General features: G+C 44.4%; 1 protein-coding gene across 1 annotated transcript in view; it reads left to right on the top strand.

The window, feature by feature from the left end:
* The window catches only part of LOC115479717 (aldehyde dehydrogenase, mitochondrial), a 59,392-nt gene extending 39,540 nt beyond the window's left edge, over positions 1–19,852 (top strand). Inside the window, exons 6-13 of the mRNA XM_030217852.1 lie at positions 3,962–4,090; positions 7,192–7,305; positions 8,248–8,350; positions 9,860–10,044; positions 12,240–12,404; positions 14,070–14,227; positions 16,810–16,924; positions 19,173–19,852. Of these exons, the coding sequence (XP_030073712.1) occupies positions 3,962–4,090; positions 7,192–7,305; positions 8,248–8,350; positions 9,860–10,044; positions 12,240–12,404; positions 14,070–14,227; positions 16,810–16,924; positions 19,173–19,205 (1,002 nt within the window). The 3' untranslated portion in view covers positions 19,206–19,852. The remainder of the gene's footprint in view (positions 1–3,961; positions 4,091–7,191; positions 7,306–8,247; positions 8,351–9,859; positions 10,045–12,239; positions 12,405–14,069; positions 14,228–16,809; positions 16,925–19,172) is intronic.
* Positions 19,853–23,584: the final 3,732 nt, after the last annotated feature.

Raw genomic sequence — 23,584 nt, 5'->3', positions numbered from 1 at the left:
CCTGGAAATGTGTGTAAAGTCCAGCTCCTCCGAATGGAGGAGTCTCCAAGGGTCCACCACCCCCAACGCTGTGGTGAACAATTCTAATTCAGTAGGTGAGTGTGTGGGTCCATGGGACCCCTGCCCTGTGCGGTCCAATGCTGGATCCATCACCGCGTTCATATCTCCAGCCAGTACCAGTTGCAGGTTTGGATATTTCTGGCATTCCCTCAATAGATGTGCAAACAGCTCTGTCTTGTTCCCTACAGGGCCATATAGGGCCACCAACAAAAACTCTCGTCCCTGCACGTTTACCTGAAGCCCCACGAATCGGCCCTTTACATCTTTAAAAAGTAACTTAGCCTTGTATTGTAGGGATTTACTAAACAGAATGGCCACTCCCCCTCTGCGCCCATCAGCAGGAGAATCATACACTTCCCCTACCCAATAACGTATTAATTTTTTGTGTTCCTCTGATGAGAGCCTCGTTTCTTGGAGGCAAACAATGTCTGCCTGTTGCCTTTTCAGAGCTTGCAAGATTTTTGTTCTCTTAGCTGGCGAAGTAATGCCACAAACATTCCAAGATATCAGTCGTACACATCTACCTTTTTGTTTAACCATTATCTATGGGCCAATATTCTTCTAGGTGTAATACCTTACATCTCGACCCTAGGGCGCCCAGCCTCACCCCAGAGCAGTCCAGGTTATCCATGCCAGTATATTTATTTGTTATCCCCCATTTCCCGTTACTATTTATTCGTCCATCTCTTCTCTCTCTCCAGACTATATTAGGTTTTTTCCCCCTATTGCCTTCCCCTCCCCCCCTTCCCTCCCCCTCCCCTATCTTCCCCTTCCCCTTCCCTTCTTTGCCCTTTACATGCATCCGACCCACTAATGAGTCAGATACCCAGGTCATGTTCAATGCCATCGGCCCCAACCCTATCTTATAAGGTATCATTAACTCCCACAAGACAGTTATTTATAACATTTCCAGCTATCTTGTTTAACAGTGAACGATAAACTCTGTGCATTTTCTACTCATTTTGCATTATCAATCAAACCACATTACCAGTCTCAGCATTGGATGATAACTGTTTCACTTATCCAATAATTGTGCCACATACTCTTGTGCAGCCTCCGTGGCGGTAAACGATTTCCACTGATTATTGTGATGGATTTTGAGAATCGCTGGATATAGCAGCAAAAATTTTATGTTATGGTCGTGAAGCTTCTTGCACAGAGGAGTAAACTGTTTCCGTTGTTCCTGGAGCATCATTGAGTAGTCCTGGAATATTAGAATTTTATGCCCTTTGTATTGTAGTGTGTCGCGTTTCATGCGATATCCCCTGAGGATTTCTACCTTGTGGGTATAATTGTGGACTTTTATTAATACCGCTCTTGGTGTTCGGCGGCCATCTTGAAGCCTCCCCACGCGGTGCGCTCTTTCTAGGCACAAGGGCCCGAATGTGTCCGATAAGGCCAGTTCTTCAGCCAGCCACTTCTCTAGTATTGTCGAGAGATCCCTTTCTCCTATTTCCTCTGGGAGTCCTATGATTCGGAGATTCGCTCGGCGGGACCTGTTTTCTAGGTCGTCCATTTTCTCCTCCATCCTGTTCACTTTCTTTTGAAGCTGTTCCACTGCCGTTGCTGTTGCTGGGCCCGTGTCCTCTAGCGCGGAGACCCGATTCTCTAGTTCTCCTGCTCTTCTATTAATGTCGGTAAGTAGTGTTTCGATGCTTACTATTCTCTCTTCTAAGCGATTGATTTGCGGCTCCAGCGCTTTCTCAACTGCAGCTGTTATTTGTGAGACTTGTTCCTCGGAGAAAACCGGCCCCTCCTGTTGCTTTTTCTCCTCCATTTTCGCTCCCAGCGCTTTCGTTTTCTCCTTCTCGCGTTTCACTCCCTTGCCTACCATTCCGCTCGGGGAGCTCTCCAAATATTTTTCCATTCACTCCTCACTCTTGCTGTTATCAAGATTTGCACCCGAGTTGTCTCGTTTAGAGTTATAAAGTTCGATTTTCGGGTTGGGGCCTCGGAGAGCTAGCTCTGCACGTCTGGCTCTCTCACAGCATCACGTGACCTCTCTCCAGTTCGTTTTAAATTTACTACTTTGTAGCTACCTGTTCCACTCCACTCATTATTTTATAGACCTCTATCATATCTCCCCTCAGCCGTCTTTTCTCCAAGCTGAAGAGCCCTAGCTGCTTTAACCTTTCCTCGTAGGGAAGTCGTCCCATCCCCTTTATCATTTTCATCGCCCTTCTCTGCACCTTTTCTAATTCCACTATATCTTTCTTGAGATGTGGTGACCAGAATTGAACACTATTCGAGGTACAGTCGCACCATGAAGCGATACAAGGGCATTATAATGTCCTTGTCTTTGTCTACAAAATCCTGAGTGATGTAGAACGAGTAGAAGTAAATCAGTTTTTTTTTTTTTTTTTTTTTAACTCGTTCCAAAAGTACAAAGACTAGGGAACACTTGAGGAAATTATACGGAAATACTTTTAAAAACAAATAGGAGGAAATATTATTTCACTCATTGAATAGTTAAGCTCTGAAACTCTTTTCCGGAGAATGTGGTAATGGTGGTTAGTGTATCCTGGAGGAAAAGTCCATACTCTGCTACTGAGACAGACATGGGAAGCAACTGCTTGCCCTGGGATTTGTAGTATGGAATGTTGCCACAATTTGGGTTTCTGCGAGGTACTTTTGACCTAGCTTGTATCCTGTTTGGAAAACAGGATACTGGGCTAGGTGGACCATTGGTCTGACCCAGTATGGCTACTCTTATGTATATATATCCCACACTAATCATTAAGGTGCATTTTGGCACATGCACTTCTTACCCATGGGCTTTGCAGAAACTCTGAGGTATCGTGACTTTGAACTTCTCCACAGGTACACAGTACACATGGCCACTTGTGCCTCTTCTGTATGTAGAATGTTGTCGAAACTATAGAGAAGTTGGCAATGCAATCTAATTCTCCTTCTCCCCACCCCCCCCCCACCCCCAAGCCAAATGTTTCCTTTCGATGCAGCTTGAAAGTATGTGCATTGATTGTAGCATGTGTGCACTTAAGCTGCATAGAGGGAGAGCAGTTTCGGATAGCCTGTTGAATTCAATTAAAAACTACCCATATAAATCACTTTGATAGCTGTCCTCTAAATCAGGGGCGTAGCTGCTATGGGGCCACGGGGGCCTGGGCCTCCATAAATTTGGCCCTGGATCCCCCTACCGACGCCACTCTCAACCCCCCCCCCCCCCTGCCAACCCACCATCGCCATCTGTACCTTTGCTAGCAGGGGACCCCCAACCCCCGCCAGCCAAAGTCTTCTTCCTGCGTTTGATTTCTTCTGAGTCTGACGTCCTGCACATTGTATGTGCAGCAGGACGTCAGACTCACAGAAACAGAACGAAGCCTTGCGGGTCCCCCACCAGCAAAGGTACAGATGGCAACGGATGGCGGGCGGGTCGAGAGGGGGGGGGTCAAACTTGTTGGCGGTGGTGCTGGCGGCGGCAGGGGGTGTCAGCAATGGCGGCGGGGGGCTAAAATGTGCCCCCTCACCTCGGCTCTGGCACCCCCTACCGCTGAAGTCCAGATACGCCCAGTGTGAGACTTAAATCACTCCATTGGTTTTTATGAAATTTTTTTAATGGGGCGGGGTCCCTTTTGTGTCTGCACGTACAATGTGCAGGACGTCAGACTCACAGAAACAGAACAAAGCCTTGCGGGTCCCCCACCAGCAAAGGTACAGATGGCAACGGATGGCGGGGGGGTCAAACTTGTTGGCGGTGGTGCTGGCGGCGGCAGGGGGTGTCAGCAATGGCGGCGGGGGGCTAAAATGTGCCCCCTCACCTCGGCTCTGGCCCCCCCTACCGCTGAAGTCCAGATATGCCCAGTGTGAGACTTAAATCATTCCATTGGTTTTTATGAAATTTTTTTAATGGGGCGGGGTTCCCTTTTGTGTCTTCTTGCAGTGGAATTTCCCCTTATTGATGCAGGCTTGGAAGCTTGGTCCGGCTTTGGCCACAGGAAATGTGGTTGTGATGAAGGTGGCAGAACAGACTCCCCTGACCGCTCTTTATGTGGCCAGTCTTGTCGCAGAGGTGAGAGCATGAACAGCTAATAATATAGCACCTTCCTGTACCATTGACAGAATTCTACTGATGGGCACAGTACAAGAGCTTTCTACATGGTTGCGGAGAATAAATTTAAAATATTTACCAGGAAGAAAAGATTATCAATTGAGTCTGAGGTACTGGAAAATAGTTGGCTAAGGTCAGGCAGAATTTGTCAAATATGTATTGAACTTATGTCCAAAAAGTACATCTAATCATGGTTCAATGCTGAAGAAAATTCATTCTGAAAATTTAAAATACACGCTACAAGTGGTCAGTAAAGCTGGTCTCTTATTCTAGAGTTGCATAAGGTATCTTGTTATCAAGGTGAGAGAGATCGCCAGATGGGGGGCCATAGACTCTCTGCCTTCCAAAGCTTTCCACATCTGGCAGTACAAACGCTGACATTTTATAGCTCTCAACACAACAGAGCACAGCGGGAAGGTGGAGATGGTTTGAGAAGAACCAGGTGTGTAGGATAAATCATGAACTTCTTTATTTCTTATTTTTATTTATATTTCATGTTCAACAGGCTCCTGAGTCAGGCACTCGGTTTCGAAACATGGTGCCGCGTCCGGTGTTGCATGTCATTGCAAGTATAAGTAATAAAAGTGTGTTAATTATTTATGATTATCCGGCGTACCTGGTTCTTCTCAAGCCATCTCCACCTTCCCACTGTTGTGCAATGTTCTGCATGAGATTCTTTTGGATTTTATAGCTCTCAAAGCACAGTTGAGGTAATTTAATCCTGTTCCGTGTAGGTTTTGATTTGTCACTCATGCTATTTATATTTTATATGCAGAGTTAATAAATATAGTCTTAAAATTCTGTTCAGGGAAACTTAATTAGCAAAATACAAAAGAAGTGATCTTTGGTAAATAACTTTATGTAGGGTACTGATGTTTTAAGGAAAAAGAGGAACATGGCTGGACATAGTAATTCTTAAAACACCTAAGTTACAAATTGTGCATAGCAGGGGCGTATCTGGACTCTGGCGGTAGGGGGGGCCAGAGCCAGAGGGAGGGGGCACATTTTAACCCCCCCTCGCCACCAATGACACTCTCCACCCCCTCCCGCCGCTGCCAACCCTCCCCCGCTGCTGTCACCTTTGCTGGCAGGGGACCCCAACCCCCCGCCAGCCGAGGTCCTCTCTTCCATGCAGGCTGCAAGTTGCAATGCTTCCTGTTCTTCTGAGTCTGACGTCCTGCACGTACAACGCGCAGGACGTCAGACTCAGAAGAACAGGAAGCGTTGCAACTTGCATCCTGCACGGAAGAGAGGACTTCGGCTGGCGGGGGCTTGGGGTCCCCCGCCAGCAAAGATCGGCGACGGGTTGGTGGTGGGCAGGAGGGAGGGGGAGGTGGAGAGGGTCGGTGGTAGGGGGATCCAGGGCGAAATCTGCGGGGGCCCAGGCCCCTGTGGCCCCACGCAGATATGCCCCTGGTGCATAGTATCAGTTTTCATTAACTGTGTCCATGGGTGTGGAGGCCATTTTGCTTGGAGGTAAAATACGTTTTTCATTATTTTAAATAATTATATTCTGGCTTGGGTACTGTGGGTTTAGCAGAGGGATGGGGACTGCAAGCTCTGACAGTCCCCAGCAGCCCTCACTGGTTCACATTCACACAACCAAATTTGAGTTTTTGGCGTTGGCCAAAATCAGGTGTCGAATTTCGGCAGCAGCAGTTTCGGTTTCAGCCAAAAGCTTTCCAACCATTTTGGTGGCAGTTTTGGATTTATCCAAAATCGAAAAAAAAAGCAGTTTCTTAGCCTCTACCTGGGGACATGTGCATGGCAGTTCCTGGTCAGCCCCTAAAAGTCAGTTTATGATAAATATATTTCTTTTCCTGGGGCTGTATGTTTGAAGATACTCACTGTTCCTCTTTATCAGCTGGGGGCTAGGAACTTGGGGCTAGATGCATCAACCAAACGTTAAAAAATCTAAATCGTAAAAGTGCTTAACGAATTTGAAACAACGAAGAATGCACAAAAAAAACAGCTCAGAAATGTTCGGTGCGGTATTGAAAAGTACAATGTATTAAGCGTACGTTATCCCCGTCCTTAATTTGCTCCTTAAGCATGCACAGAGCAGCCACAAATGTATTAAACCTACGTAGGTTGCTTACGTCAGACTGGGGCGTGCGAGGGGGGGATCCCGACCTGCAAGCCTTTTAGCTGTCTGATCTAGCAGAAGAGTGCAGTTGAAGATAACTCTAAAAAGAACAACCGACCCTCGTAAATCCCCTTTTGAAACAAAAGACCTCTTTGCAGTTTGTTTACAGTACTGGGAAAATTGGCTTTAGGGTGTTAATTTTCAAAGCTGTTGGAGCTATAGAAATGCTAAGTAGTAGTAGAAGTAGTAGTAGTAGTAGAAGGGGAGAGACAGGATTTTTAAGCTGCAGGGAGAAGCAGTATGTTTTGTTTTGTAATGATGCAGGGGAAAGCGGAGAGCCACGTGTTTGTGTTTGTATCTCACTTTTCTTTTTAAACATGCTGACTTGGATTTTTATGGTGCAGGGGGCCTTAACGACAGGTCTGAGCACACGTAAAATTTCTGACGGTAAATGATTCGTTGCAATCATTGGTATGGTTAGTGCATTCCGAATTGTCCACATTTCAATGGTAGTTTCTCCTTTGCATTCTGTTTTCGTTAGCTGCTTGCTTCGTAGGAAAAAGGCCTTTAATGCATGCAAGGGTTAGGAATTTCCTTCCTTAAAGGGTTGTTAGAGGGTCGTTAAGATTTAGTGCATCTAGCCCTTGGTGTTTTGCAAAGGAATTTCAAGGTAATTTCCCTTGAGGAAATCAAGGTTTAGAATATTCCTAAACATAGAGCAAAATCTTAATTGGGTTGCGATGTGTCGGTACCTGAAGCTTTTGGTTTGCAGCAGTCACACCACATAATTTCATGGGGGGGAATTCAAGTTGGGATTTGGCTGGTTCTTCTGTCGGTCCAGTAAGGGTAATCGCATTCTTCTTGAGTTCCGAACTGGAAGAGACTGGGGGTTCATCTGTTTCGTGGTGATGAGAATTGCTGGGTGGTTAATGATTAGTAACTTTTCAAAAACGAACTTATTTTTCTATACCTACAGGCTGGATTTCCACCAGGTGTTGTGAATATTATCCCTGGAATGGGGCCTACAGCGGGAGCTGCCATTGCTTCCCACATGGATGTGGATAAAGTTGCATTCACAGGCTCCACTGAGGTAATACAGCAGGCCTCCTTAGAAGAACTGGAAAGGCAGGAGCCTGTGAGGTGTATTTTCAAAGCACTTAGACTTACAAAGTTACATAGTAACCTATGGAACTTTGTAAGTATAAGGGGCCCTTTTACTAAGCTGCGTAAGCATCTACGTGCGCCCAACGCGCGCCAAAATGGAGTTACTGCACAGCTACCACGTGGCGCTTGCGGTAGTTTTATTTTTGGCTCGTATCTGCTACGTGCACCCGAAAAATGTTTTTTTTTATTTTCTGGCGCGCGTCAGCTACACGCACCAAGTGGCATTTGGTGTGCGTAAGCCATTACCGCCCGGTTACCACTTGAGACTTTTATTGCTAGGTCAATGGCTAGCAGTAAGGTCTCGCTCCCAAAATGGACACGCAGCAATATTCATTTTGCCGCAAGTCCGTGTTCTGCAAAAAATTTAAAAGGCATTTTTTTAAACAGGTGCACTGAAAAATGATTCTGCGCGTGCCCAAAACAAGGGCCTACACTACCGCAGGCCATTTTTCTACACGCCTTTGTATAAGGGCCCTTAAGTGCTTTGAAAATGAGCCCCTGTGTGCTTCTTTTGCAGCCTAGTAGCAGGAACTGCATCTCGTGTTGCTGGATTTTAAGAAAAATGAATGTTTCTTTCCATTTGTAGTATTGAGACTTTCCCTATGCCAGGAAATTTATACATCTCTGTCCCCTCACAAAGTGCCCCGAAAAATGGTGTTGCTTTCTGTGGAAAGCCAAGAGCAGGAACCAGTTTCTTAAAGTTTGGATATTAGCTCGTTGCTGACCTAGTTCTGGAGCTGCACTAAAAATAAGAAGTCAATTGCAGACAAAGCAAACCTCTTGGTGGTGTAGTTTTTCCTGTCTGTAAAAATGGAAAGCTTGGCTTGTGTGTGAGCTCGTGTACTGAAAGTTTCCGTCTTTGTTACAGGTTGGTCATCTCATCCAGCAGGCTGCAGGGAGCAGTAACCTGAAGAAAGTGACCCTGGAGCTTGGTGGAAAGAGTCCAAATATCGTCATGTCTGACGCAGATTGTAAGAGTTCACTTACACCATCATTGAGCCACCATGGAATTCTATACTCCCTTTATTTTATTCATCCTATCCTATTGTGGAGAAAAAAAAAATGTCAATTTCAGAGGTCACAGGATAGAAAAAAAAATATACTGGGCAGAAGTGGGTTTTGGGGCATTTCAGAGATGCCTGCGTTTCTGCAAAGCCCATGAGAAAACGTCCAGAAACTCCAGTAGTGAACATGGCCATTTTTAAACCAGAAAAACATCCAGCGTTTTGTTTCAAAAATGGCCATTTGCTAGATGTTTTTGTGTTCAGTGCATCTGTCTTTATAGAACCATTTCAGGGAGGGGGAGACCGTCCAAGGGAGACAGGCACAAACACAATCCATTGGGATGTATTGGACGGACAGCATTCTTAGGAGACTGGCTACACACACATCCTGGCAGAGCAGTGGGGCACCCTAGGGGGCTCGGCAGTTGACTTTACATAAAAGGTCCAAGGTACACATCTCACTATTACCCCCTTATATTGTATAGGGAGCCCTCCAGAACTCACCAAAATCCTACTGTACCTACATATAGATGACATGAAGGCTATTGTAGTTGTGTACAGTTGGATACAGTAGGTTTTAGGTGGGTTTTGGAGGGCTCACACGTTTACCACAAGTGTACCAGTTAGAGTAATATATGGGTCTGGGTCCACTGTACTGAGCACTAGGCTACTCCAGGGACTTCTTGCTGCTCTAATAGGACTGTCCATAACATCTGAAGTTGTGAAAGAAACAGGACATACCATCCTCTGACATCTTTGAAGAGTGTGGGGGTGGGGTGGGGGGTTAGTGACCTCTAGTCATTTAGGGCACCCTTTTGTGACTTAATTATGATTGAAATAGGTCTACACCAAAACGTCTAAACTTTTAACCTTTGATATTTTTGCTTTGTTCCATCACGGCAGAAAAACATCCAAGTTTTGGGACTGGCCAGATCCCGCCCCCGACATGTCCCCTTGTGATTTGCATGCACTGTAGAGAAAGTCTAAAATCTAGTTTTGAAAATCGCAATTTGGACATTTTTTAGAGAAAAACATCCAAATGCCACTTCTGTGCCGTTTTTGAGACTATTCTCTCTTTTTGAAAATGAGCCCCATAATCCTCTTACAAAGATAGATAGCTTTCAAACCAGCTCAGCATAAGAGAGAACAGAAGATTGTGTGTGTTGGGGGGGATGGGGGACAGGGGTCATTTTGAAATCTATATCTTTACCTAAACAGTTTAAATATTTTCCTTATTATATGGGCATTTGCTTTTTTACTTATTTTAATTTTTCAATTTGTTTTTTTATACAGATATCTATAAGGCATAGTTCTGATAGAATGCTATGGACACAGGAAATGTTTCTTTTATAAATGATGAGCTCTGCAGGATCATATGTGAACATATTTTCTCTTGTTTTGAGGTGGCATGTTGAAAAAATGTTTTGTATTTTTCTTCCCCCCCCCCCCCCCCCATCCTTTTTAAATCCTATGTAGTGGATTGGGCAGTTCAGCAATCCCACTTTGCCTTGTTCTTCAACCAAGGGCAGTGCTGCTGCGCAGGCTCTCGAACCTATGTACAGGAAGACATTTATCCGGAGTTCCTGGAGAGAACCGTTGAAAAAGCAAAGGCTACCATTGTGGGTAACCCGTTTGACTTCAACACAGAGCAAGGACCTCAGGTCGGTATATTAAAAAAATAAAATTGTGTTGCTTCTATATAATCATAGTTCCTCCCCTCCCCCCATGCCTCCTTTGCCATTAGTACAAGGCTGAAAAAGATCTCGAGGGCGATCTTTTTATGACACAAGTACGGATCAAAACTGAGAGGCACCATCTGAACTGAGCAGAAATTGATTTTATGGCAGGTGTAGAAAAGATTCTTCGTGGAGAACATTTCTGTTGGTGGCTATTGCCATAGCAACAGAGCTAAAACCATCAAAAATGGAGGAGAAAAAGATTGGTGAATAAGATGATGTAGTTGAACTTGAGGGGAAAATGCTGACCTAGGGATTTAAAATGAGTTTGGGAACTAAATTTCTGAAATTCTACTTTTGAAATTTAGTTATAGATATGTGGTGGTAAATTTTGGTGGTTGGGACACGAGGGGGTGTCTCTCTGGTGGATTAAAGCTAATTAAGTGATGATATGGAGAGGGGTAGGCAGATGGGGGTGAGTATGGATGGTATTTATTATTATTTATTGCATTTGTATCCCACATTATCCCACCCATTTGCAGGCTCAATGTGGCTTACATAGTTTTGTTATGACATTGTCATTCCAGAATATCAGATACAGTTAGTAGTGTGAAGAGATTAAGTAGGAAAGAAAGAGGAAGTGATTGGGCGGGTGATAGTAGAAGTGGATTTTCATAACTGGTTGGGTGGATTTATGCCTGGATTAAAGGTGGGAGGAGTGTTGTAAAGGTCTGTTAGGCAGCGTTTTAGGTATTTGTTAATGTGCTAGTGAAGCAAGATTTGCTGGGCACATTTCTGTACGTTCTGTACTTTTTTTTTTGTTCTTTTTGTGGATATGGTTTTACTTCCGGATTCCCGCGGGAGCCCTTACTGCCACCTCAGTGGGTGGCGGTAAGTGCTCCCCGCTGCATGACCACTCGGTAAGAGTTTTCTTGCCGCATGGCCATTTTTTTTTTGTGTGTGTGGGGGGGTGCATTTTATCTGCTGCGGCAAAAAGGGTCCTGGTGCATGGGGAAAATAGCCCCCGTCGGTACAGCAGGGCCCTTTTTCCCACAGCTTAGTAAAAGGACCCTGACCTGAACATGTACACCCTGGAGGAAAGGAGGAACAGGGGTGATATGATACAGACGTTCAAATATTTGAAAGGTATTAATCCGCAAACGAATCTTTTCCGGCGATGGGGAAGGCGGTAGAACGAGAGGACATGAAATGAGATTGAAGGGGGGCAGACTCAGGAAAGATGTCAGGAAGTATTTCTTCACGGAGAGGGTGGTGGACGCTTGGAATGCCCTCCCACGGGAGGTGGTGGAGATGAAAACGGTAATGGAGTTCAAACATGCGTGGGACATGCATAGAGGAATCCTGTGCAGAAGGAATGGATCCTCAGAAGCTTAGCTGAAATTGGGTGGTGGAGCAGTTGGGGGGAAGAGGGGGTGGTGGTTGGGAGGCGAGGATAGGGGAGGGCAGACTTATACGGTCTGTACCAGAGCTGGTGATGGGAGGCGGGACTGGTGGTTGGGAGGCGGGAAATACTGCTGGGCAGACTTATATGGTCTGTGCCCTGAAAAGGACGGGTACAAATTCAAGGTAAGGTATACACATATGAGTTTGTCTTGGGCAGACTGGATGGACCATGCAGGTCTGTTTCTGCCGTCATCTACTATGTTACTATGACCCCTTAGAGTGGTGAAGGGAGTAATTGATTGATTGATTTTAGTTAGAATGGTGCTTGTCCTAAGTTGTGTGGATGTGGCTACTATCTCCCCCAGTACAACACAGAATGATAAATTTGTTAAAGCAAAAAGCCTTTACCGACCAGAAGCATTGATCTGGCATAGCCAAACCCTGGGAAAAAAAATCATCTAGAACTGCAGTCGGATATCGGAATAAGCTTTTCTTCCTCTAGCTACAATCAGAAACCAAAAGGTGGATTGATTCAGGGAGTAACTGAACCCAGAAATTCACCTCTCATTGTTTTGCTTTTTTTTTTTTTTTTTTTGAGATGGAATGAAATCCTTTTTTTTTAAGTTAAGGATTGGAGGGAGATAAAAAGGCTGCATAGTTTAAATGTGTTACGGTGGTCTTCATTCTGAAAACATGTGGTGAATGTAATGGTGATTTCTCCTCCCCCCCACCCCTTTCAAGCCATATAATTCTCATTTTTGTGTATTCTTGATTAGGTTGACAAAGTCCAGTTTGAGAAGATCTTGGGCTACATCAGCAGTGGGAAACGGGAAGGAGCCAAATTGATGTGTGGTGGAGGTTCTGCCGCTGACCGGGGATACTTCATCAAGCCCACAATATTTGGAGATGTGAAGGACGACATGACCATAGCACGAGAGGAGGTACTACAATGAGCCTAGCGGGATTTATGGGGGCTTCAGCCAAAAGTCATAATATAAGATGAGACTTTTTATAGCACTGGAGGCAAATGCAGTGTAATCTGCAGCCTCTAATCTGCAGCTTGTCTCCCTTGCAGGATCTTGACCTTTCCACAGAGCAGCACAAAGCTGCAGGTACCTTTTTTTTTTTGCCGAGACACGTAAGATGGGTCTTGTGAACAAAGGAGAAACCATTCTTGAAATACGCTAAATTCTAAAGTTGTAGAAATTCTTTTCTATTTAAAAATCACTTCACCTCCTTCAGAAACAATAGCACCAGCTGTTTATTGTATCATAATGGTAGCTTTATTTTATTTATTTATTGCATTTTGTATCCCACATTTTCCCACCTCTTTGCAGGCTCAGTGTGGCTTACAATACATCATCAATGATGGAAATACAATTTGTTACAATTTTTGATTATGGGTTACATGGTGAGGAATTATAAGAAGACAAAGTAAGATGACATTATGAGGCTACTACTACTACTATTTAGCATTTCTATAGCACTACAAAGCATACGCAGCGCTGCACAAACATAGAAGAAAGACAGTCCCTGCTCAAAGAGCTTACAATCTAATAGACAAAAAATAAATAAAGTAAGCAAATCAAATCAATTAATGTGAACGGGAAGGAAGAGAGGAGGGTAGGTGGAGGCGAGTGGTTACGAGTCAAAAGCAATGTTAAAGAGGTGGGTTTTCAGTCTAGATTTAAAGGTGGCCAAGGATGGGGCAAGACGTAGGGGCTCAGGAAGTTTATTCCAGGCGTAGGGTGCAGCGAGACAGAAGGTGCGAAGTCTGGAGTTGGCAGTAGTGGAGAAGGGAACAGATAAGAAGGATTTATCCATGGAGCGGAGTGCACGGGAAGGGGTGTAGGGAAGGACGAGTGTGGAGAGATACTGGGGAGCAGCAGAGTGAGTACATTTATAGGTTAGTAGAAGAAGTTTGAACAGGATGCGAAAACGGATAGGGAGCCAGTGAAGGGTCTTGAGGAGAGGGGTAGTATGAGGCAATAAGAACTATAGGATAACAACTTGAAGATAATTCATGTGACATGACACATTTCTAGCTATGAGGGAGGAGTTTCATTTGTGCTGAATCCAACCAAAAGAACATCTCCCCTTTGCCCTGAGTTGCCATATCTTAATTCCCCCCCCCCTCCCCCCCCCCCACTAGACTACTTTTTTATTTTTGGTTTTTAGGACTTCAGGGGCTGAGGTAGATTTTAGCTTTTGAAAGCCTCAAGGAAGCCACTACAAAATAGTGATCAACCGGCGTTTACCGCTTTCTGCTCTTGCAATTGCATCCTATACGCTCACCATGTCACCGGCCTTTCTAAAGGCTTGATTTGTTTGTCGTTTGTTTGCTTCTTAACTTCATCCACAAGTGATCGCCATATACGGACTCCTGAGGCAGGCATCTTTTGCTGACACGCGGTGCCGTGTCGAGCCCCCCCCCCTTTTTTTTTTTTTTTTTAATATATCATTAAAGGATATTCTCCGACTTTCCATCTCCTTGGTTTTTGGAAGTGTCTTGTTGATTGTGCTACTTCCCTGTTTCTCCTTTAGAAACCAATGGGCCACAGGTCATGACTCTGTGCTGTCTGCTAAGTCTTGTTTAAATTTCACAGATATTTGGGCCAGTGATGCAGATCCTGAAATTCAAATCCATCGAAGAAGTCATCGAGCGAGCAAATGACAGTAAATACGGCCTTGCAGCTGGTGTCTTTACAACCGACATTAATAAAGCAAACTATATATCACAGGCACTGAGGGCTGGAACTGTCTGGTAAGAAATATTTTAATCTTAATTGCATTAGAGGAATAGTCCTTCAAATGTCATTTCACACCAGGGGCATAGCTACGTGGGGCCACGGGGGCATGGGCCCCCACAGATTAAGCCCTGGCCCCCTCTACATTTGACCGCCCCACCACCGTCGCCCGCCCCGCCACCACATCAGGTACCTTTTTTGCTGGCAGGGGTCCCCAACCCCTGCCAGCCGAAGAGTCTTCTTCAGCGCCGGTCGACTCCAGCGCCTTCGTTGTGTGATAATCTGTTTCTGACGCCTTACATCCTGCACGGGGCTACATACAGGACGTGCATGGTGCAGGACGTCAGGAGTTCGAAACAGATAATCACACAGCAAAGGCGCCAGACTTGACCGGCGCTGAAGAAGACTTGACCAGTGCTGAAGAAGACTCTTGGGCTGGCGGGGGTTGGGGACTCCCGCCAGCAAACAAGGTACCTGATGCGGCAGCGGGGGAGGGGGGAGGCGGCTAAACAGTCCCCCCCCCCCCCCTCCCGCTACACCCCTGTTTCACACGAAGTATATTACCATCAAACCATTCAATATTTCACAATATAGTCCAGGGAGTGTAAAGTAATTTATCTGCACCTCTAAGGATGCTGCCAACATGTGACCCTGGGAGTCCATGCTGTTCCTCTTGTAACACTGTACTTGTGTGTGATAATCTGTGGGCAGGAATGAGGATCTTTGCCATTGACTGGAAGCTCCAGGTGGCAGAGGATAATTGGGTGTACACTAACTGTGCCATCTGCAGCATTAACAGCTGTAGAGCCTCTGGCAGGCATGCCATTACATACAGTTATGTGTATTGAGCTTGAAAATCTCTTAGGAGATGAGCCCTGTGATTAGGTCATCAACCCTAGTGAATATCGATGGGTAAAGACCTGCCCAGCTAGGTAGCCAGAGTTGTAACTGGCACTGCGTAGATTCTACTTCATGATTAATTTCTTTCTCCCTGCCAAGTTTGGGGCGCAGACCATAAAAACCTGCCCAGCACCGACCCTACTTGCCAATTGTTGGGGGTTGCCATCGAAGCCCTCTGCAGCATTTATCCTTACCTGTTTTTGCTGTTTACGGGATCCAGATCGTGAAAGTCTTCCCAGCATTGATCTTGCTTCCCAGCCTCTGAAGTGGCCATCAAAGCTCACTCCAGCTATGAGCTCCCCCCCCCCCCCCCCCTAGCTTTTTGTATTATTTTTTTCAGGCTGCTAGAGATAGTGGGGACTAGAAGGTGGAAGGGAGAGAAAAGGGGATAAGGATGAGAGCAGGGCTGCCAAGGGGGGGGGGGAGAGAAAGGGGGCAAAATTCCCTGGGCCTGGCCTTCAAGGGGGTGGAAGGGAGAGAAAAGAGGATAAGGATGAGAGGGGGGCAGAAGGGGGTAAAAATCCCCGGGCCCAGCCTTCAAGGGGGGGTCCTTGCACAGGCAAGCTTCTTCCTGCCTGCTTCCAGGACGGGTCTGTCTTTCTCAAGGAGCTTGGTTTTCTGCTGCATGCCACCCAGGACCTGGATGATTGCATTAACAAGCAGGTCAGTGGAAATTAAACAAAACTTTATTAAACACCTTTAATTAAGACTAAGCCCGACACAGGCCGTGTTTCGCCCAGCAGGGCTGCGTCAGGGGCTACTCAATGCTCCTTATTGTCAATGCCTAGGATTATGTGTACCAGTAAAAATTATAAATGTACAGGACAATGAAAATTAGAGGCACTAAAGAGTTGCGAGGGTGTTTGACGGTTCCTGCGTGTCATCATCCTCTAGAATCGTTTAGCTTGTTCTGTTTTTTACCTTATGCTTGAGAAGATATTAATTTTCATTGTCCTGTACATTCATATTTTTACTGGTACACATAATCATAGACATTGACAATAAGGAGCATTGAGTAGCCCCTGAAGCAGCCCTGCTGGGCGAAACACGGCCTGTGTCGGGCTTAGTCTTAATTAAAGGTGTTTATCTAATAAAGTTTTGTTTAATTTCCACTGATCTGATTCGTTGTTTTCCATCTTGGAGTTTGCGGATCGTCTGCCTTGCTGTTTCCTTGATTGCATTAACAAGACACATCGTTAATGCAATCATCCGAGTCCTTGGCAGCACACTTCAGGAGACGACAGCAGCAGTCACAGGAAGGTAAGGGGGTTGGTGGGTCAGCACGGCGGCGGCCGGGCCCGGCACAGGCAAGCTTCTGCCTGCTTCCGGGATGAGTCTGTCTGTCTCTCAAGGAGGCTGGTTTCCTGCTGCGTACCGCCCAGGACATGGATGATTGCATTAATGTGATATCGCGTTAATGCAGTCATCCGGGTCGTGGGCATCATATAGCAGGAGAGGACAGCAGCAATCACAGGGAGGGAAGGGTGCGGATGGGGTAAGTTAGTGAGGCAGCCCGAGTGGGAGGAGGGGGTGCAGTGGTCCGGTCCTGCCTCAGGCCCGGCTGGGTCTCCGTGCGGTCCTGGATGGAAGTGGGAGGACGGATGAGAAAAGTGAGGGGAAGACTTTGGGGAGAGGAGAGATTAGTTTTGGATTGTTCAGAGGATTGTAATTCAAGCTTTTTCCGAACCTTCTGTTACAGGATAAACTGTTACGATGTGTTTGGCGCTCAGGCCCCCTTTGGCGGATACAAGGCTTCTGGCAGTGGACGTGACCTTGGGGAATATAGCCTTGAGGCATATACAGAAATAAAAACTGTGAGTATTGACCACTTTTGCTTTTCTGTTAATGAGCCATTGTTAATACCAAGCATAATTGGTTGTCAGCTGTGCATCTCCAATGTTCTGCTGAGGAGTTTCACAGGATAGGGAAGCAGATGCAGGCTTTCCACTTATGACTGTAGTATACTAGAACTAGTTTTCCTCATCCAGGAAAATGCAAACAAAACGCTCTTGCTTCAATATTTAATTTTGTGCCTGCATTAGTTTTAGATAAAACAAGATCACAGACCAACTCCCCCCCCCCCCCCCCCCCCCCAAAAAAAAAAAAATTATGTACTTAAAAGTTCCAAAATGAATAAATTGTAACACCCAATATGGTCTATTTTGCCTACCAGGCTGCATCAGGGTATAAGTACACTCTCTTAAAAATGAATCAAATTGTATATCGATCAAAAAAACTACTAGCTTGTTGCTTTCACTTGGAAGCAGTACAAAATATTGAACATGACCCATCCCAGCTGCCTCCCCAGTTTTGATTTGGATGTACCTCCCTCCAGGTCTCTCTCAGCCAATCACAGCACGTTTAGCTGATACCTGTGACAGCTAAATGTGCTGTGATTGGCTGAGAGAGACCTGGACGGAGGGATGTCCAAATAGTTTTGATTTGGATGTCCTCACATGTCCCCAATCCTGGGGGTGGTGGTGCAATCTGAAAACAACCTTGGAGGGGACGGAGAATGTTGAGAGAACCTCCATGGCTGTGGTCATTTCAGGTACTTAAGAAAAACACGTCAGAGAAGGACGCCCATCACAAAGGCTGAAGGAAAATGTCCAGGTGCTCATTAGGGACGTCCTTTTGTTTTGTTGAAGGACGTCTTTGGCATGCGCAGAGCAGCCAGCATAACGATTGGCTGCTTTGCACGTGCTCAGCTGGCCAACTGGCTTCCCCTCCTTAGGAAGTCAACAGAAATCAAACAAAATCAAACATGGAAAAGAAAATAAGATGATACCTTTTTTATTGGACATAACTTAATACATTTCTTGATTAGCTTTCGAAGGTTGCCCTTCTTCCTCAGATTGGAAATAATCAAATGTGCTAGCTGACAGTGTATATAAGTGAAAACATTCAAGCATTACTATGACAGTCTGACAGGGTGGGAGGAGGGGGTGGGTAGGAAGTATGCATGGGGACATCAAAGCATATCATTGATATTCTAACAGGATGGGTGTGGATAGGTGAGGGGAGGGTGATCAACAGAGACATACAGCTTTATGGTTTATAATGGGCTAGGAACCCCAGATCCTTGTTAAGTCCTTTCTGTTGGGTGTTAAAATATTCAATCATTCTGACTTCAAAGGTCTTACGTTCTTGTATGGTTTTAAAGTTACCTTTCAGGATTCTCACTGTGAAGTCACTGATACAGTGTCCTGGTCCTGTAAAATGTTGACCAACAGGCGTGGGAACCCTGCTGGCACCAGTATTGTTCATATGATGTCTATGTAAATTGAATCTTGTCTTAAGCATCTGGCCTGTTTCTCCAATATAGCATCCTTCGTTACATTTTTTACATTGAATGATATATACCACATTGGAAGATGAGCAAGTGAAAGATCCCTTTATGTTGAATATCTTTCCTTTGTGGATGACTTTGGGGTCCTGTGAAATATTTTGGCATAGTTTGCAACTGGATAAATTACAGGGAAGTGTGCCCTTCTGTTCCTTTTCAGTCTGTGATGGAAGTTTACTTCTGATTAGCTTGTGTTTTAAGTTGGGTGGCTGTCGGAAGGCCAGTACTGGTGGGGATGGGAATATCTCTTTCAGTAATTCATCCTCCTGGAGTATAGGTTGTAGATCTCTTATGATTTTCCTCAGTTTTTCCAGCTCTGGATTGTATGTCACTACAAGTGGGATTCTGTCTGTGGATTTTTTCTTTTTGTACTGTAGCAGATTCTCCCTGGGTGTTTTGAGGGAAACACCCTCCTTAGGAAGGAAATCACGTGCAAATGAGCTAACAGCAAGCAGCTCATTTGCATGCGATTTCCTTCATGCATGCCCTTTCCTTACGGATTCGCTAAGGGATGGGTAAGGAAAGGGCTCTTTACGTGGGGTTAGTGCATCTGGCCCTGAGTAATTCTACTAGTAGACTATTCCACAATTTATGGCCAGCTATTTAAAAAATTAAAAGTTTTCAAAATGAATTGTGGTTGGTCTGCTTTTTTGTTTTATCTTCCTTCTGTGGATCTTTGCCTCTCGATGCACATTTCTTGTGTTTCTTTTCTTTAGGTGACAGTCAAGGTGCCCCAGAAGAACGCATAGGCTTTATAGTAGGTGCGACGTTGCCTGAAGCTGCCTTAAGAACATCAGAAAAAAATAACACCAAAAAGAATGTGTGTGGGAAAAAATGCGACATGTTTGCAAGCAAGATTCACTTTTTTGTTGCTGTCTTAAGTAGTTCAGCACTGTCCAGTGTGTGCTTTCTTTTGATATCCTCCAAATCACTATTATGGAAAACACTTTCATGTCAGATACTAGTTGTTTTTTTGTTTTTTTTTTTCATATTTTGGAAATAACAGCCAGTGAGTGTGCTGAGGTCCTTATGAACAGATGGAAGGCATGATCAGAGAGGAATGTTGCTACTGGATGCTGACTTATATTTGCTGCTTAAAACTTTCACTTTAATACAGCACAGAGTAGAACTGTACGTGTGTGTCGCTGAGCCATTCTGCTTTGGACTGGTGCTATTGGTTTCATAAAAAAGCCATTTTAAGCGATGAAAGCCATTTAAGCTCATCTGCTAATCACTGAGGCGCATCTTTGGAGCACTTCATGTTTGCAATTTATAAATCACATTTGAATAAACTTCGCTCTCTATTTCTGGTTTTAAGATTTTGGCTGGACTCTATACCACTTGTTACCCAGTGTCTGTTTATAAATCACATTTGAATAAACTTAGCTCAATTATTTCTGGTTTTAAGATTTTGGCTTGGCTCTATACCACTTGTTACCCAGTGTCTGTTTTTTTTCTGGGTTCTGCTGTCTTTGGGGGAATAGTATGGGAGGCTGTTGGAGGTGCAATCTTACTTTTCTGCAGCATGTTGCATGAAGTGACGCAGGCCACAGTGTATAGATGTTTTTTGTCTGTGTCCTTATAAAATTAGTACAAGTCCTACAGAAACTGTGCCTAGAATTGAAGGTACAGATGTTATGCCTGCAGGAGAGTAGGTGTAAATATGAACATATACAATACATGAAATCATGCATATATTATACAATACATGATAAATCGTAATTCCACCCACTCTGTGCTCCCAAGCATGCCTAGTATCCAAGTGTGTGCTGGTCTGCACCATGCATACTTGTAGGAATTATCTTTATTTTAGATGCACTCACACACACTAAAATGTGGAAAGAGCGAATGGAAAATCCCCAAAACTAAATAATGCTTTGCTCCTAAAATTGAGAAAATAGCATTTACACTAAAGCTAAATAACGTGAACCTCAACTGCCCCAGGACAAGTCATAGATTTTCACAACGTACTACCCTTGTTGAGGTTATGAACTTTGAGTAAGCTGCCTGGAAGTCAATGCTATGAAGCTGGAACGACCCTTGGGATATGAATCTGTATAAAACTTGAAGATGCTTCTGGCGATGTTTTTTTCAGATAAGTGATGATATTTGGCAGAGCTCTAGCCCTAGAAACTCTCTTTTTGAGTTTGATTAAAATTGAGTAAATTTGGAGTTACACCTTGAATTAGTAAATGGTAGCAGTTTGTTTTCTGTAGTGTTGTTTTTCTTCTATAATTAGGAGTTTGTTTCCCACACCAGTTTTTCAGTCTACCATTGAACCAATGATAAGTAATCCCTGTGAAGAAACAATGTTTTAAGCCTGTAAAATGTATTGGACATATATTCCTGCATTGATTATGTCTGAAGTGTATTTCTCCTGTTTGGCCAACAGATGATGCGGGTTTATGCTTAAAGCTCTTACAGAGGACTGACTTCTCTTTCTTTTAGTTGGCACACAGAATAGCAAGTTCCTGTAGTGATGTAACCAGTTTATATTTGAAATCTTGTTGGCTGGGCTCTGATTGACCCAGGAGCTCATCTCATTTGGACTTTACTGGTTTTCAGTTCAGTTTCAGCCAGGGAGGAAAGAGAGACTCTCCTTGCTGAGGCTCGGTGAATTATATTTCCTGACCTTCCCAGGTACTGTTTTCTTCCACTGTTCCAAGTTCTGAGAATAAAACACAATTGTTTGTTCATTCTGCCTGTCTGGCCTGATAAAGAATCCTGGTGGTTTGTGTGTTGGGTCTGTGAGTGCTTTCTGGGAACTGTCGGACCATTGGGAGTGTGGCCCCAGTAACCTAGAAATCATTGGTAATAATTGGAGAGCAGGAGACTCGCCCAGAGGCGGTTGTGACCCAGTCGGTAGGAGGAGGGTGCTAGTGTAGATCACGAGCGGCAGGTGGAAGCGGATCGAAGCTGTGCTGGGGATAGACCCTGTAAGTGTCCACAGGATAACCCCAGGCAGGAGGCTAGGCATTTTGTGACAGTCCCATAAGGTTGTATTGTGTAAAAGTCTGACTCGTCCTGTGGCAGTTGAGCTTCACGCTATTTAACTTTAAAATGCTTGGTAGTAATGCTATTTTTCAATTTTTGGGAGCAAAGCATTATTTTGTTCTTACTTTAGATGCATAAATGTGCTCTTATAAATTAGCATTTTACATGGAACTATGTTCATAAAGTTACCCTTTTTAAAGTGCAGTGCTGTATATGGAGTAATGTGGCCCCTTAAGTCCTCTATTGTGGCCCTCAAACAGGTAGTGATAGGGTGGACCGAATTGGTGGAGGGGGTAGCATTGTATGTTAAGGAGGGCCTTGAATCAAATAGATTGAAATTTCTGCAGGAAACAAAACACATCTTGGAATCCCTATGGATTGAAACTCCATGTGTAAAGGGGAAAAGGTATAGTGATAGGAGTGTACTACCAGCCACCTGGCCAGCATAAACAGACAGATGTAGAAATATTATAAGACAGAGATAGTAAGAATAACCAGGCAATGATAGCAGGTAGACAAAGGAGCCAAGCTTGGCTGGGAAAGATAAGAGGTCTAGGCAGCAGCAAAACCCAATAGTAACAGTTCTTATTGGTGACAAGAAGGCTCATACTTAAACATGACCCATGTGTAGGCATGTTCAGGGCATAGTCTGAATTGAATTTAGGAGCTGAAGTGATATGGGCAATCAATTGTGATGCTGAGATACACTCTTAACTGAATTTGTTGCCAGATCTGAATTGGACAATATGAGGAGCTATTCTTGAAGAGATGACAAGGAACATGTGCAAGGATTTTGGCAATTTATGGCACACCAGATCCAGAAACTTTTCCACTTTTAAGTTACATGGATTTTTCTTAGATGCCATAAGTATATCTTTCCCCTTGTGAGAAAGTTTCATGGCCATTATTACTTGTCCTTCAACATGCATGCCGTTAGACTTGTGAATTGAATGTTGAGATTAAGAATTTTTTTTTTTTTTTCTCTGTGCTAAGAAACCAGAGAAGGAAATTCCTGTGATCTCTGCAGAGCATGAGCAGCAAAATACTGAGGCTATGGAAGCTGTACTTGACAACAACGCAAAGGAGCTAGGAAGGTCATGTTTCCTCCCTCTTGCCCCAGTTTTTGAGTAATTCTCCCATCATGGCCATGCCCCCTTTCAGATATGAACATTAGAAGTTACGTGCACATCTTTATAGAATATGCCTAGCAAGATGCGCATATAAAATTCTAATTGTTGCCAGTTAGCTAATTGGTTTATTCAATTAAATTGCGCATGGAATTTGGGCACGCACCCAAAATTTCCATGTGCCACTTTGAGCACCAGGTATAGAATCCAGGGGATAGTACAGAATAGTCACTCGATACTGACATGTTTATTGGTAATGCCTTCCTTGTTCTTTTTTTCTCTTACATCGCAATGTCCAGTTTTCTTACTTATTGGTGGGAATGTGGAAGCGGATCACAACTTCTTCAGTCTCCATAGTTCTGTCAGAGTTGTGATCCCAGTATTTTTCTGGCACAGCAGTGTTAGTGTTTATGTAGTTTCCAGTGGATGAGACATGCCACCTTGTTTTGCCTTTCTCTGTACAGGCCGTCTGACATCAGCATATCACACCCAGTTCTGAGATGTGTGGACTGTTTTCCTGTTCAGTGCTACAGAATCTGCATTTGTAGTTCTGCCAGTTTTTTTTCTTTTAATTTTTGTCGTCTGTGAGCCTTCTTGTCCATAGCCCATTGTCCTGTACTAAACAATTTGGACCTTATTTGAACCTAAATATCCAGGCATGTACTGGCCATATGGCCTTCTTTGCATATCAAGAAAAGGTCTGTACTAGCCTCACACATTGAAGGATTTGGGTTTTCTGGATGATTAAAGCTCCCTACACTGCCACCATATAGTTAGGTTAGTTTATTGATATATTCACAGTACTGCCTTTCAGCTGTAAAACAGCACAGAGGCTAACAGTAACAAACTCAGTACTTGAATGAAACTGTAAATGCTGATTCAGAGTTGGGCCCAGAAGATAGACCAAGCCACAGGTTAACAAGTTCTTTCCACCTTGTAGTGAATAAACCAAGTACAGTTACACACCAAGATATCCCCTCAACCAGCACCTCCCAAGTTCCAGGTTT

Source organism: Microcaecilia unicolor, chromosome 11, assembly GCF_901765095.1.
Source record: "Microcaecilia unicolor chromosome 11, aMicUni1.1, whole genome shotgun sequence".
Lineage (NCBI taxonomy): Eukaryota > Metazoa > Chordata > Amphibia > Gymnophiona > Siphonopidae > Microcaecilia > Microcaecilia unicolor.
Note: the sequence above shows the minus strand (reverse complement) of the source record. Positions and strands in the feature narration are given on the sequence as shown.